Source organism: Oncorhynchus masou, chromosome 4 (genome assembly GCF_036934945.1).
Source record: "Oncorhynchus masou masou isolate Uvic2021 chromosome 4, UVic_Omas_1.1, whole genome shotgun sequence".
Classification (NCBI taxonomy): Eukaryota; Metazoa; Chordata; class Actinopteri; order Salmoniformes; family Salmonidae; genus Oncorhynchus; species Oncorhynchus masou.
The window spans coordinates 5,155,852-5,168,358 of NC_088215.1; the positions used below are offsets into that span (position 1 = coordinate 5,155,852).

General features: G+C 38.3%; 1 protein-coding gene across 1 annotated transcript in view; it reads right to left on the minus strand.

Annotated features, from left to right (window-relative positions):
• The window catches only part of LOC135522023 (CSC1-like protein 2), a 93,810-nt gene that overhangs the window by 46,445 nt on the left and 34,858 nt on the right, over window positions 1-12,507 (minus strand). The window contains exons 6-9 of the mRNA XM_064947899.1: window positions 7,584-7,726; window positions 5,826-5,877; window positions 5,500-5,608; window positions 5,237-5,307 (exon numbers count right to left, since the gene is read on the minus strand). Coding sequence (XP_064803971.1) covers window positions 5,237-5,307; window positions 5,500-5,608; window positions 5,826-5,877; window positions 7,584-7,726 — 375 coding nt within the window. The remainder of the gene's footprint in view (window positions 1-5,236; window positions 5,308-5,499; window positions 5,609-5,825; window positions 5,878-7,583; window positions 7,727-12,507) is intronic.

Below are 12,507 nucleotides of genomic sequence, written 5' to 3' on the forward strand. Positions count from 1 at the left end.
ATGAGTTGATAAAGTCAGTGATCTTAAAATGCAGTGACATGTTTTATATTAAGCAAACCAGATGGCACAACTTTGTTTTTTAAATTTACAGAAAGCCAGAGGAACACTCCAACACTCAGACATCATTTACAAATGAAGCATGAATCTGACAGATCAAAGGCATTGCGATGACCAGGGATGTTCACTTGATAAGTGTGTGAATTATACAACTTTCCTGTGTTACGTTCTAAATAACAGGGTACAAACTGACAGACAACTAGGAAAATCTCAAACCAAGTGTTTTCACCCAATGGGTCAGACAGCTGAACAGACAGACATTCACACAAGCAATTGAACTATTCCTCCTATGCAGAGTGTCCTTCTTACACATCTGAACAGCCAAAACACCTCTGTTGCTAGACAAAACGTTAGTGATCTATTCTTCCTCACTTCATCAGACCTGACCTCAGCCCAAATTCCTCACTCCTCCCCAACTCACGGCTGTCCTGTTGACTTGTACCAGACTGTGGCCCTTCTCCTTTCCATAGGATCCCTGATGTCTAATAATAACATATTCTGACAGAATGTAAACTTTCTACATTCCCCTCTCTCCTTCAGTCACATGAATAAGGATATTAGAAGTGGGAACCAATGAACTGTCTGGCGAAGCATTGAAATTGTGTGGGTGTCAGGGAAAATGTATAGAGTGAAAAGTAAATTATTTTCTTTATGAATGTAATGGAGTAAAAGTAGTAAAACATATAAATAGCAAAGTACATATACCCCCAAAAACAACTTACATAGTACTTTAAAGTATTTTTACTGAAGTACTTTACACCACTGATCTTCCCCCACTTCCTACATACAGCACCTTCAGAAAGTATTCAAAATGGACAGCCTGAATTCAAAATGGATTAAATGGTTGTTGTTTTTTTAAACGATCACCCATCTACCTACACACAACAACCCAACGACAAAGTGAAAACATGTTTTTAGGAATGTTTGCTAATGTATTGAAAAATAAATTGAGCCATATCTAATTTCCATAAGTATTCACACCTTTGGCCAAAATTACAGCTTTGAGTCATTTGGATTTGAGGATTTTCTCCCATTCTTCCTTGCAGATTCTCTCAAGCGCTGTTAAATTATATGGGGAGCAGCATTGAACAGTAATCTTAAAGTATTTCCACAGATTTTCAATAGTATTCAAGTCTGGGCTTTGCCTGGGCCACTCAAGGACGTTCACATTTTTCTCCGAAAGCCATTCCAGCATTGCTTTGGCTGTATGCTTGGGGTCATTGTCCAGTTGGAAAGTAAATCTTTACACTGGTTTAAGGTCTTTTGCACTGTGAAGCAGGTTCTCATCAAGGAATTGCCTGCATTTGGATACATTCATTGTTCCCTCTATCCTTACCAGGCTCACAGTACCTGCCACTGAAAAGCATCCCCAAAGCTTGCTTCCACCACCATGCGTCACAGTAAGGTGGTGTTAGACAGCTGTGCCTGATTTTCTCCAGATATAGTGCTTTGCATTCAGGCCAAAGAGTTCAATTTTGGTCTCATCAGACCACAGAATCTGTTGCCTTATGCGTATGGACAGCCAGCTGGGTAGTTACACATTTTTTCAATTTCCCAATGATGGAGACCACCGTACTCTTGGAAAGTTTCCAATACCTCTAGAAATGGTTTTATATCCTTTGTAGTGGAAATGTTTTAGTATCCTCTGTGTGTCTGCAAATGCGTGACTACATGTAGCATATTGTTTCTTGTTATTGTGTTAGGATTTGGAACACAGAAACTGCGTGTGAAAGGTCATGGTCAGCCTATTGCACCCCGAGAGCAGAGACGCCTAGTTTGTGCACGAGCATAAAGAGTGCTGAAGGAAGAGCATCCCTTCACAGCTTCTGACAGACTTGTACTTTGAGTATTACGTTTGTTGTAACCTCTCCGACCATGATAATAAATCTGTTCATTAACTTTGACTGAGTCCTTAATGCTGAATTTCCATGACACCTTCCCCAGCGGTACTGGAGTGCCAAGTCGAGATCCAAAAGGCTTCTTAACAGCTTCTACCAACTAGCCATAATACTCCTAAACAGCTAATCAAAGGGCTAGCCTGAACGGCTAATCAAAGGGCTAGCCTGAACGGCTAATCAAAGGGCTAGCCTGAAAGGCTATTCAAAGGGCAACCCAGACCGCTCTTTTACACTGCTGCTACTCGGTTTATAATCTATGCATAGTCACTTTAACTCTACCTACATGTACATTATTAACTCAATTACCTCGACTAACCAGTGCCCCCACACATGGACTCTGTACCAGTATCCCCTATATATAGCCTCCCTTGTTATTTTACTGCTGCTGTTTAATTATTTGTTCCTTTTACCGGCTTGTAAGTAAACATTTCACTGTAAGGTCTACTACACCTGGTGTATTAGGTGCATGTGACAAATAGAATTGGATTTCATATACTGTATGCCTCATCACAGTTCAATTTCAGATATCTACGGACAGTTTCTTGGACTTCATGTTATGATTACTACTCTGACAAGAATTGTCAACTGTGTTTCTTTCTAAATTATGTCCAAAACAATTGAATACTTAAAATCAGGTTGTAGTAACAGCTCAAGGATGACCAAAGGAAATTGGATGCATCGGAGCTCAAGTGTCATAGCAAAGGGGTGTGAATACTTACGTTAATGAGATATTTCTGTATTTCATTTTCAATACATTTGCAAATCTTTCTAAAAACATGTTCTCACTTTGTCATTATGGGGTATTGTGTGTGGTTGGGTGAGATGTTATATTTGAATCCATTTTGAGTTCATACTGTAACAAAGAAATATGGAATAAGTCAAGGGGTATGAATACTTTCTTTGGCACATACAGTGGGGTCGGAAATGATTGACACCCTTGATTAAGGTGAGCAATAATGACTGTGTAAAATTCAAAGACTGAGCTTTATATTATGCAAAAAAACAACAACTTGGGATTGGTATTTATTAAGGATCCCCATTAGCTGCTGCCAAGGCGCCAGCTACTCTTCCTGGGGTCCAGCAACATTAATGCCGTTTTATACCATTTCAAATATTACATGCCATTACATTTCGTAACACTTTACCCAATACATTAAGTGTGTTCCCTCAGGCCACTATCACATATTTACAATACAACATCCATGTGTACGTGTGTAGAGTGTGTGTCTTATGTGCCTGTGTGAGCGCGACTTCACAGTCCCCGCTGTTCCATAAGGTGTATTTATCTTTTTTTTTTAAATATCAGATTCTACTGCTTGCATCAGTTACCTGATGTGGAATAGAGTTCCATGTAGCCATGGCTCTATGTAGTACTGTGCGCCTCCCATAGTCTGTTCTTGACTTGGGGATTGTGAAGAGACCTTTGGTGGCATGTCTTGCGGGGTATGCATGGGTGTCTGAGCTGTGTGCTAGTAGTTTAAAAACATACACCTCAGTGCATTCAGCTTGTCAACACTTCTTACAAAGTCAAGTCAATCTCTCTTCCATTTTGAGCCATGAGAGATGTACATGTATATCATTAATGTTAGCTCTCCGTGCACATTTAAGGGCTAGCCGTGCTGCCTTGTTCTGAGTCAATTGTACTTTTCTGAAGTCTCTGTGTTTCACCTGACCACACAACTGAACAGTGGTCCCGGTGCAAAAAAACTAGAGCCTGTAGGACCTGCCTTGTTGATAGTGTTGTTAAAAAGGCTTTACTTAAAGCCAGTGGCAGTTCGTTAGTAAAGATTGAAAAAAAAGTAAGGGGTCTAGACAGCCAACCTAGGAAATTCCTGATTCTACCTGGATTATGTTGGAGAGGCTTCCATTAAGTTAACACACTGTGTTCTGTTAGACAGTTAACTCCTTATCCACAATATAGCAGGGGGGCGTAAAGCCATAACTCATGTGTTTTTCCATCAGCAGACTATGATCAATAATGTCAAAAGCCGTACTAACAAAACAGCTCCCACAATCTCTAACATAATTTCTCTCAGCCAATCATCAGTCATTTGTGTAAGTGCAGTGCATGTTGAATGTCCTTCTCTATAAGCATGCGGAAAGTCTTGTTAATTTGTTTACAGTAAAATAGCACTGTATCTGGTCTTAAAAAATTTTTTTCCAAATGTTTATCAAGAGTTGGTATTAGGCTGATTGATCGGCTATTTGATCCAGTAAAGGGGGCTTTTACTATTCTTGGACAGCGGAATTACTTTTGCTTCCCTCCAGGCCTGGGGGCACACTTTCTAGTAGGCTTAGACTGAAGATATGGCAAATAGGAGTGGCAATATCATCCACTATTATCCTCAGTCATTTTTCATCCAAGTTGTGAGACCCCCGTGGCTTGTCATTGTTGATATAAAACAAAAAAATATTGTCTAAAAATACAATTGTTCAGAGAAATACATTAAGTTAAACAAGTAATATTTTTTTTCTCTAAAAGGGTCAACATGATTTACACCCATACATATTCTTTTGAATAAAGTGGTAAAATGTGTAGTATTTGGTCTTTTATTCCAAGCATGAAATGACTACAGCAAGCATGTGACTCTACAAACTTGTTGGACGCATTTAGTTATTTTTTTTTGTGTTTAAGATGATTTATTTTTCTAAACAATTTTTCTAAACACTTAAGCTACCATGTTACAGATAATCCTGAATTAATCGTGAATAATGAGTGAGATCATACCCCCAAGACATGCTAACCTCCCCTGCTACTGGTAATGTTTAGAAACATATGTTTTGAATGCGTTTAGAAACATTCTGTTCTTATTTACAATACAATTTACTACAAAATGACAATACATTACTTACCATTCATTTATATTGGGTACAACATAATCGGAAACACAACCAAAAGGAACTGCAAATGCATTTGTAGGGTCACAAGCTTGATGTAGTCACTGCATGCTAGGAATATAGGACCAAGGACTACCTTATGTATAAGTCTTTGGGGGTGTGAATAATTTTGACCCTTTTCCTTTTTGAGAAAAAAAATATTGCTTGTAAAACAAAATCTCTTTCTCGGAACAATTGTATTAGTATGAAATATAATTTCCCTTTTTTTTGTTGCATACAATATAGCTCAGTATTTGGATTATTTACTTTACACTGTCATTATTGATCATCTTTATCAATGATGTCAATCAATTCTGACCATACTGTAGAATTTACCACACATGCAGGTGCAAGCCAATGCCTTGCCGATGCCTGACAGGAAATGAAACCAGAGAAACGCTTACTCAAAGTGTTGTTTTATGTGGACCTCTTCGGCATATTTGGAGATCCCATTGATAAATAAAGTGCGTTTCACCTGGAAAAAAGCATACGCCTTGATTTATGACTGCTGAAAATAACACATCTGTTAATCAGATGTTGACATTTACTGTACATCAGAACAATTACATTCCAAATGTTCCTATAGTGGCCCCACTGATTAAGTGGACATTGCATTCATCTGATTTTGACTAAGCTGGATAAACAAATGAAATAAAACAAACTTTACCAGGTCGTCCTCCTTGTAATGCATCTTGGAAGTGTGTCGTCTCATGCTGTACACAGTCAGAAGCAGGTATATGAATGCAAATGAAGTGTGGAGCCACACAAGGTTAGTCCTGAGAAAAATGCAGAGGTTTTAAAAATGTGTTGGTTAAAATATGTCTAAAAACATTACAAATTAGCATATAATCATCTGATCATGATGTAACAAAATATTGCAACCCGTTTTGCCTGCTGGGATTGTCCATAACTACTAATCATTCTTTATTTTCAAATAATGCCATTGGTTTAATAACCAACAAAATAAAAGCATGTTATAAAATATGTACCAACCCAGACTTCAGGTTTGCTATAGTGGTCCGCCCAAAGCTGTATGCATTATTTTCTGCTGACAAAAAGAGAACAATGTATATAGACATTTCCTTGTGAAATTTCCTTTAAGTATTTATATTGTCTGTAGTTAGTTATCAGTTTGTTAATTTAAATAGACTTTCTTGTAGTTTAGTTATGATAGTCAACCTAAACAAAGTAGTCTGCCAAAGAATACAACCTAAGAGCCGAGATACACTAAGTGACCAAAAATATGCAGACACCTGCTCGTTGAAAATCTCATTCCAAAATCAAGGGCATTAACATTAAGTTGGTCCCCTCTTTGCTGCGATAACAGCCTACACTCTTCTGGGAAGGCATTCCGCTAGATGTTGGAACACTGCTACGTGTACTTGCTTCCATTCAGCCACTAATGTTGAACTATTACGCCTGGCTCGCAGTCGGCATTCCAATTCATCCCAAAGGTATTTGATGGGATTGAGGTCAGGGTTCTATGCAGACCTGTCAAGTTCTTCCACACTGATTTTGACAACATTTCTGTATAGGCCTTGCTTTGTGCACTGGGGCATTGTCATGCTGAAACAGGACAGGGCCTTCCCCAAACTGAACAATAAAAAACCGCCCCAGACCATTATTCCTCCTCCACCAAACTTTACAGTTGCCACTAGGAATTGGGACAGGCAGCGTTCTCCTGGCATCCGCCAAACCCAGATTAGTCCATCGGACTGCCAGAAGGTGAAGCGTGATTCATCACTCCAGAGAAAGCATTTCCACAGCTCCAGAGTCCAGTGGCGGCGAGCTTTACGCCACTCCAGCCGACGTTTGGCATTGCGCATGGTGATCTTAGGCTTGTGTGCGGCTGCTCGGCCATTGAAACCCATTTCATTAAAATCCCAACAAACAGTTATTGTACTGACGTTGCTTCCAGAGGCAGTTTGGAACTCGGTAGTGATGACAAGGAAGCCTGTACAGAATAAAAAAATATTTCCAAAATATGCATCTTGTTTGCAATAAGGCACTAAAGTAAAACAGCAAAAAATGTGGCAAAGAAATTAACTTTCTCAGTGCCGAGGTGTCACTACAGCCTCGGGTTCGATCCCGTGACCGGGAGACCCATGAGGCGGTGCGCACAAATGGCCCAGCATCATCCTGGTTTTGCCAGCCAGGAATTCCTTGTCTCATCTTGTCTCCACTCCTTGTGGCCGGCCGGGCGCCTGCAAGCTGACTTCGGTTATCAGTTAGACGGTGTTTCCAACGACACATTGGTACAGCTGGCTTTCATGTTGAGCGAGCAGGGTGTCAAGAAGCAGGGCGGCTTTGTAGGGTCTTGTTTCGGAAAATCTATGGCAGTGCTTGAAGAACTTTAAAAAAGAATCATGTGCAAATATTGTACAATACAAGTGTGCAAAGTTCTTAGAGACGTACCCAGAAAGACTCACAGCTGTAATGGATGCCAACGTGATTCTAACATGTATTGACTGAGGGTTGTGTTCAATATATTAGCAAAAAACTCTACGAGTATGTTTTCACTTTTTCATTATGGTGTATTGTGTGTAGATGGGATTCCATTTTGAATTCAGGCTGTAACAACAAAATGTGAAATAAGTCAAGGGATTTGAATACTTTTTGAAGGCACTGCAAATGCCTTAATGGGCTGTTTTGCCATGTAGTGTGTCTTTAGCTTAAGGTGATCTCATTAATAAGGGATTTATAAGGTAAACAAGGAGGTACATATCATTAATAGAAATCTATCACACTCACCCAAAAGGTCTCCAGAAAAGTTGACCGGCAGGACGATGCCCACAGACAGAACCCCAACAACCACAAGCTGGCCGATGATGTGGCGCTGGAAGGAAAGGTAGTGCACAGCATCCTCACCACACTTCACCCGGATCTCCTCGTCCCTAGGTGGGGTGAGAGCAGGAGAAGTGGGTTCACTTTTGGAGTATAAGCTGAGCCCCATTTTCACAGAGACAAGAAAGTTATTTAAACTTTTTGACCTTATTTTTGGTGAAAGGGGTAGGGGGTAACATTTTTTACATTCTAACCACAATAAGCTCAGCATGAGACCTAGTCATGTGCAGACCTGGGATAACTAGTTTAACTATGCCTTGTGCAAAGTAACAATTTTTTAGGAGGAACAAATAGTTTGCTTGGAGGTGACTACAATAAATGGCATGGCTATATCTGGAACTGCATGTTGCAGATAGAAATATAATTGAGTACAAACAATTTCCTATACTATTCCAATCTATTCGACAGCAGTTCAACTGAAAGCTGCAATTGATTTTATGATAGCTCAAAATACTGCAGAGATATTCAAAGCCATTTGCAAACATCAAGTTGGACGCTTAGAAAAAAACAATTTAAATTTTTTTTCATATGAGGGTAAGTGCTCATTTCAAACACACACTATGCCATCTTTAAAAGGGACAGTTTACACAGAATACAAACTAACATGATTTTCAACCTACCTTGGCTGTAGTTAATTCCATTTTTTTTGTATTTAATTAACATTGAAATGTTCTTATGCCTGTGTAATAAAACAAATTACTTTTGGCGCAACATTTTATTAGCATGTTGTTAAATAACATTTTGATAATTTCATAGCAATGAGCTGAGTAACTATGACTATTATGCAAATTATTTGAAAAAAAGTCCTATGTAACACCAATGTTGCTATTGTAATAATCAGTAACTACACATGTATAAGAACTTGATGTCAAGTGTTATTATATTACCTTATGTCTCATTCATTAAGAAAATACATGTGTTAGAGGAGACCACTTTTGCCATTTCTAAATGTCTAATATTGAGATGATTCTCTGTCCCCCACATTTATTTCTAGGATATATATTAAAATTAATGTATAAGAGCACTCCAAACCATGTGCTAATGATCATACACTGAACAAAAATAACTTCAAAGATTTTACAGTTGCAGTTCATAAGGAAATCCGTCAATTGAAATAAACTCACAGAATGTGAGAAATAAGTATTTTGTGCTTAATGGAACATTGTTTTAATTCAGCTCATGAAACCAACACGTTGTTTATATTTTTGTTCAGTATATATTTAGTATACTAATTCAACTAGCTGTTGTCGTTTTTGGTTCTTCAAATATTTGGCAGCCATCAAATAAACACGTTGATGTTTTCAAATTACTTGCATTCAGTGCCTTCAGAAAGTATTCAGCTCCCTCGATTTTTACCACTTTTTTTTGTTGTTACAGAGTAAATTTTAAATTGATTAAATTGAATGGCTGTGATTGCAGTTACTCCACAATACTAACCTAATTGACTGAGTGAAAAGGCTGTACAGAATACAAATATTGCAAAACATGCATCCTGTTTGCAACAAGCCACTAAAGTAATACTGCAAAAGAAATTGGCAAAGCAATTAACTCTTTGTCCTGAATATGTTATGTTTTGGGTCAATTCAATTCAACATTACTGAGTACCACTGTCTATATTTACAAGGATAGTGATGACTGCATCATGTTATGCGTTTGCTTTTAATCGTAATGAACTGGGGAGTTTTTCAGGATACATTTTTTTTTACTGAATGGAGCTAAGCACAGACAAAATTCTAGAGGAAAACCTGGTTCAGTCTGCTTTCCAACAGACACTGGGAGACACTGCCAAAACTACACTGGAATTGCTTACCAGGACGACTGTGAATGTTACAGTTGACTCTTGCTTGACAATCTACGGCAAGACCAAAAAAAATGGTTGTCTAGCAATGATCAACAACCAGTTTAACAGAGCTTGAAGAATTTTGAAAAGAATAATGGTTAAATGTTGCACAATTCAGGTGTGGAAAGCGCTGAGACGTACCCAGAAATACTCACAGCCCACAACTCTCAAGTGATTCTAACATGTATCGACTCAGGGGGTTGAAAAGGGGGTTTTATTTTTTTTTATTTTACAAAATTTTAGAATTTCTCTTCCACTTCCAATTTGACTTGTATATTTTGTGTAGATCGTTGACCAAAAATAAATGACAATTAAATCCATCTTAATCCCACTTTGTAATATAACATCTGGAAAAAGGGATGTGAATACTTTCTGAAGGCACTTCCAATATTATTTGATTTTCTGAAAGATATGCAAAATACTTTCAAACAATTTGCTTTTCTGTGACCTGTATATGAATAACAAAAGGAAATAATTGCCTTTGAAAACTCAATTTTTAAAACTCTATATTCAACTACCTAGAGTATTTGAAAAGTTGGCATTTAAAATAAACAACAAAATATAACTATTTCTGCCCAGGTCTGTGACCAGGTAAATTCATTAACACTTGCATTGTTAAAGACCATTATAATTTGAAATTCAAACAGCCCTCGTGGTTTAACAACCCAGCCCTTCCAAATTGCCGGTTGCACATTGATACTTACAAAAGGGGACACGTCTAAAACGTTTCTTTTTTTTCCCAAGAGGCCGTTTAAACAAAGGCCATTTACACTCTTAAATGTGTGTATGAGCATTTCTTGTTTGTGGGGAATGTATAAAACTGTTAGATTAAAGTATTTGATTTTAATTGTATTTCACCTTTATTTAGGCAGGGGAGTCCCATTGATAAAAGCTATCTTTTTCAAGGGAGCACTACATGACAAGACCAAGTAATTACACAACCAAGGAAGGATCAGAGGAAACAAAGAAAAATACAAAAAAACACGATCATAAAAATAAAAAAAAACACATTCCCCAATGAAGAGGTCTACCAACAATCTGAATTGTCTGAATGGGACCAATGCGTACAACTGTAGGGCTTTCTGAAAATTCTTCGCACATCACTAAGAACACACTAAAAGCAGTTTCACCTAAATCTGTAGTGACAGAAGAATTTTCAAGAGTTACCATATCCTGTCGCAGGGATGGCTCTCTCATACTTCAATAGGTTAGTTACAATGTTAGGTAACATGGGTGTTTAGGCAAAAGGGCTTTATAAACAAACAGAATGCAATGTTTTCACCTTCGCAACGTCAAAGAGGGACAGCCTATTTTCTGATAGGGAATGCAGTGATGAGTGCAAAACATGTTGCCTGTGATAAAACAAAGTGTACTGCATCTAATGGCTTTAATTAATGAAGTGGCAGCTGCAACAATGTAGAAGATGTCGCCATAGTCTGACTGGTAGGAAAGTTGACGAAAAGATCTGCTTTCTACAATTAAGCAAGAGGCATGACCTATTTATATAATGCATAGTTTTATTCTCGACTTCTTAGTTATCCAAATGCACAGATATTTGTAAACAGGGACGCAATCAATTTGGGCACCATCCAAGGAGTCATTGTTGAGCGCTCTAGAAAACAACATATACTTTGTTTTTCCCCTATTTAATACAAATGTTGGGTGAATTTGTGTTTTTTGTAAGACATTGAAAGCAGTCTGTAGGTCAGATAGAGCGTGGTCCATGGTGGAGGGGAATAAAATCGACAACAGTATTATCCCCATACAGGTGCGGTTTACAGTTATTCACAGACAAACAAATATTGTTCATGTAGATAGTAAAAGGTACTGCACCAATAATAGGCCCATCAATAGATTCACATTGTGTTAGATCTGTCAAGTAGTTTTTAAAGGAAAGGTTCATATATTTTGAATGTTATATTGTTTCTGTGCATTTCTGTTCTATCGATTTCCTGAGTTTCATGTGTACAGTTGAAGTCGGAAGTTTACATACACTTAGGTTGGAGTCATTAAAACCCGTTTTTCAACCACTCCACAACTTTCTTGTTAACAAACTAGTTTTGGCAGGTCGGTTAGGACATCTACAAAAATTGTTTACAGACAGATTATATCACTTATAATTCAGTGTATCACAATTCCAGTGGGTCAGAAGTTCACATACACTAAGTTGACTGTGCCTTTCAACAGCTTGGAAAATTCCAGAAAATTATGTCATGGCTTTAGAAGATTCTGATAGGCTAATTGACATCATTTGAGTCAATTGGAGGTGTACCTGTGGATGTACTACAAGGTCTACCTTCAAACTCACTGCCTCTTTGCTTGCCAAAAATCAAAAGAAATCAGCCAAGAACTAAAAATAAATAATTGTAGAGCAATTTCCAAATGCATGAAGGTACCACGTTCATCTGTACAAACAATAGTACGCAAGTATAAACACCATGGGAACACGCAGCCGGCATACCGCTCAGGAAGGAAATGCGTTCTGTATCCTAGAGAGGAACGTACATTGGTGCGAAAAGTGCAAATCAATCCCAGAACAACAGCACAGGACCTTGTGAAGACGCTGGAAGAAACCGGTACAAAATACAATAAAAACAATAAAACGAGTCCAATATCGACATAACCTGAAAGGCCCCTCAGCAAGGAAGAAGTCACTGCTCCAAAACCGCCATAAAATAGCCCGACTACGGTTTGCAACTGCACATGGGGACAAAGATTGTACTTTTTGGAGAAATGCCCTCTGGTCTGATGAAACAAAAATTTAACTGTTTGGCCATAATGTCCATCGTTATGTTTGGAGGAAAAAGGGGGGGGGGGGGGCTTGCAAGCCAAAGAACACCATCCCAACCGTGAAGCACGGGGTTGGCAGCATCATGTGGTGGGGGTGCTTTGCTGCAGGAGGGACTGGTGCACTTCACAAAATAGATTGCATCATGAGGAAAGAAAAGTATGTGAATATATTGAAGCAACATCTCAAGACATCAGTCAGGA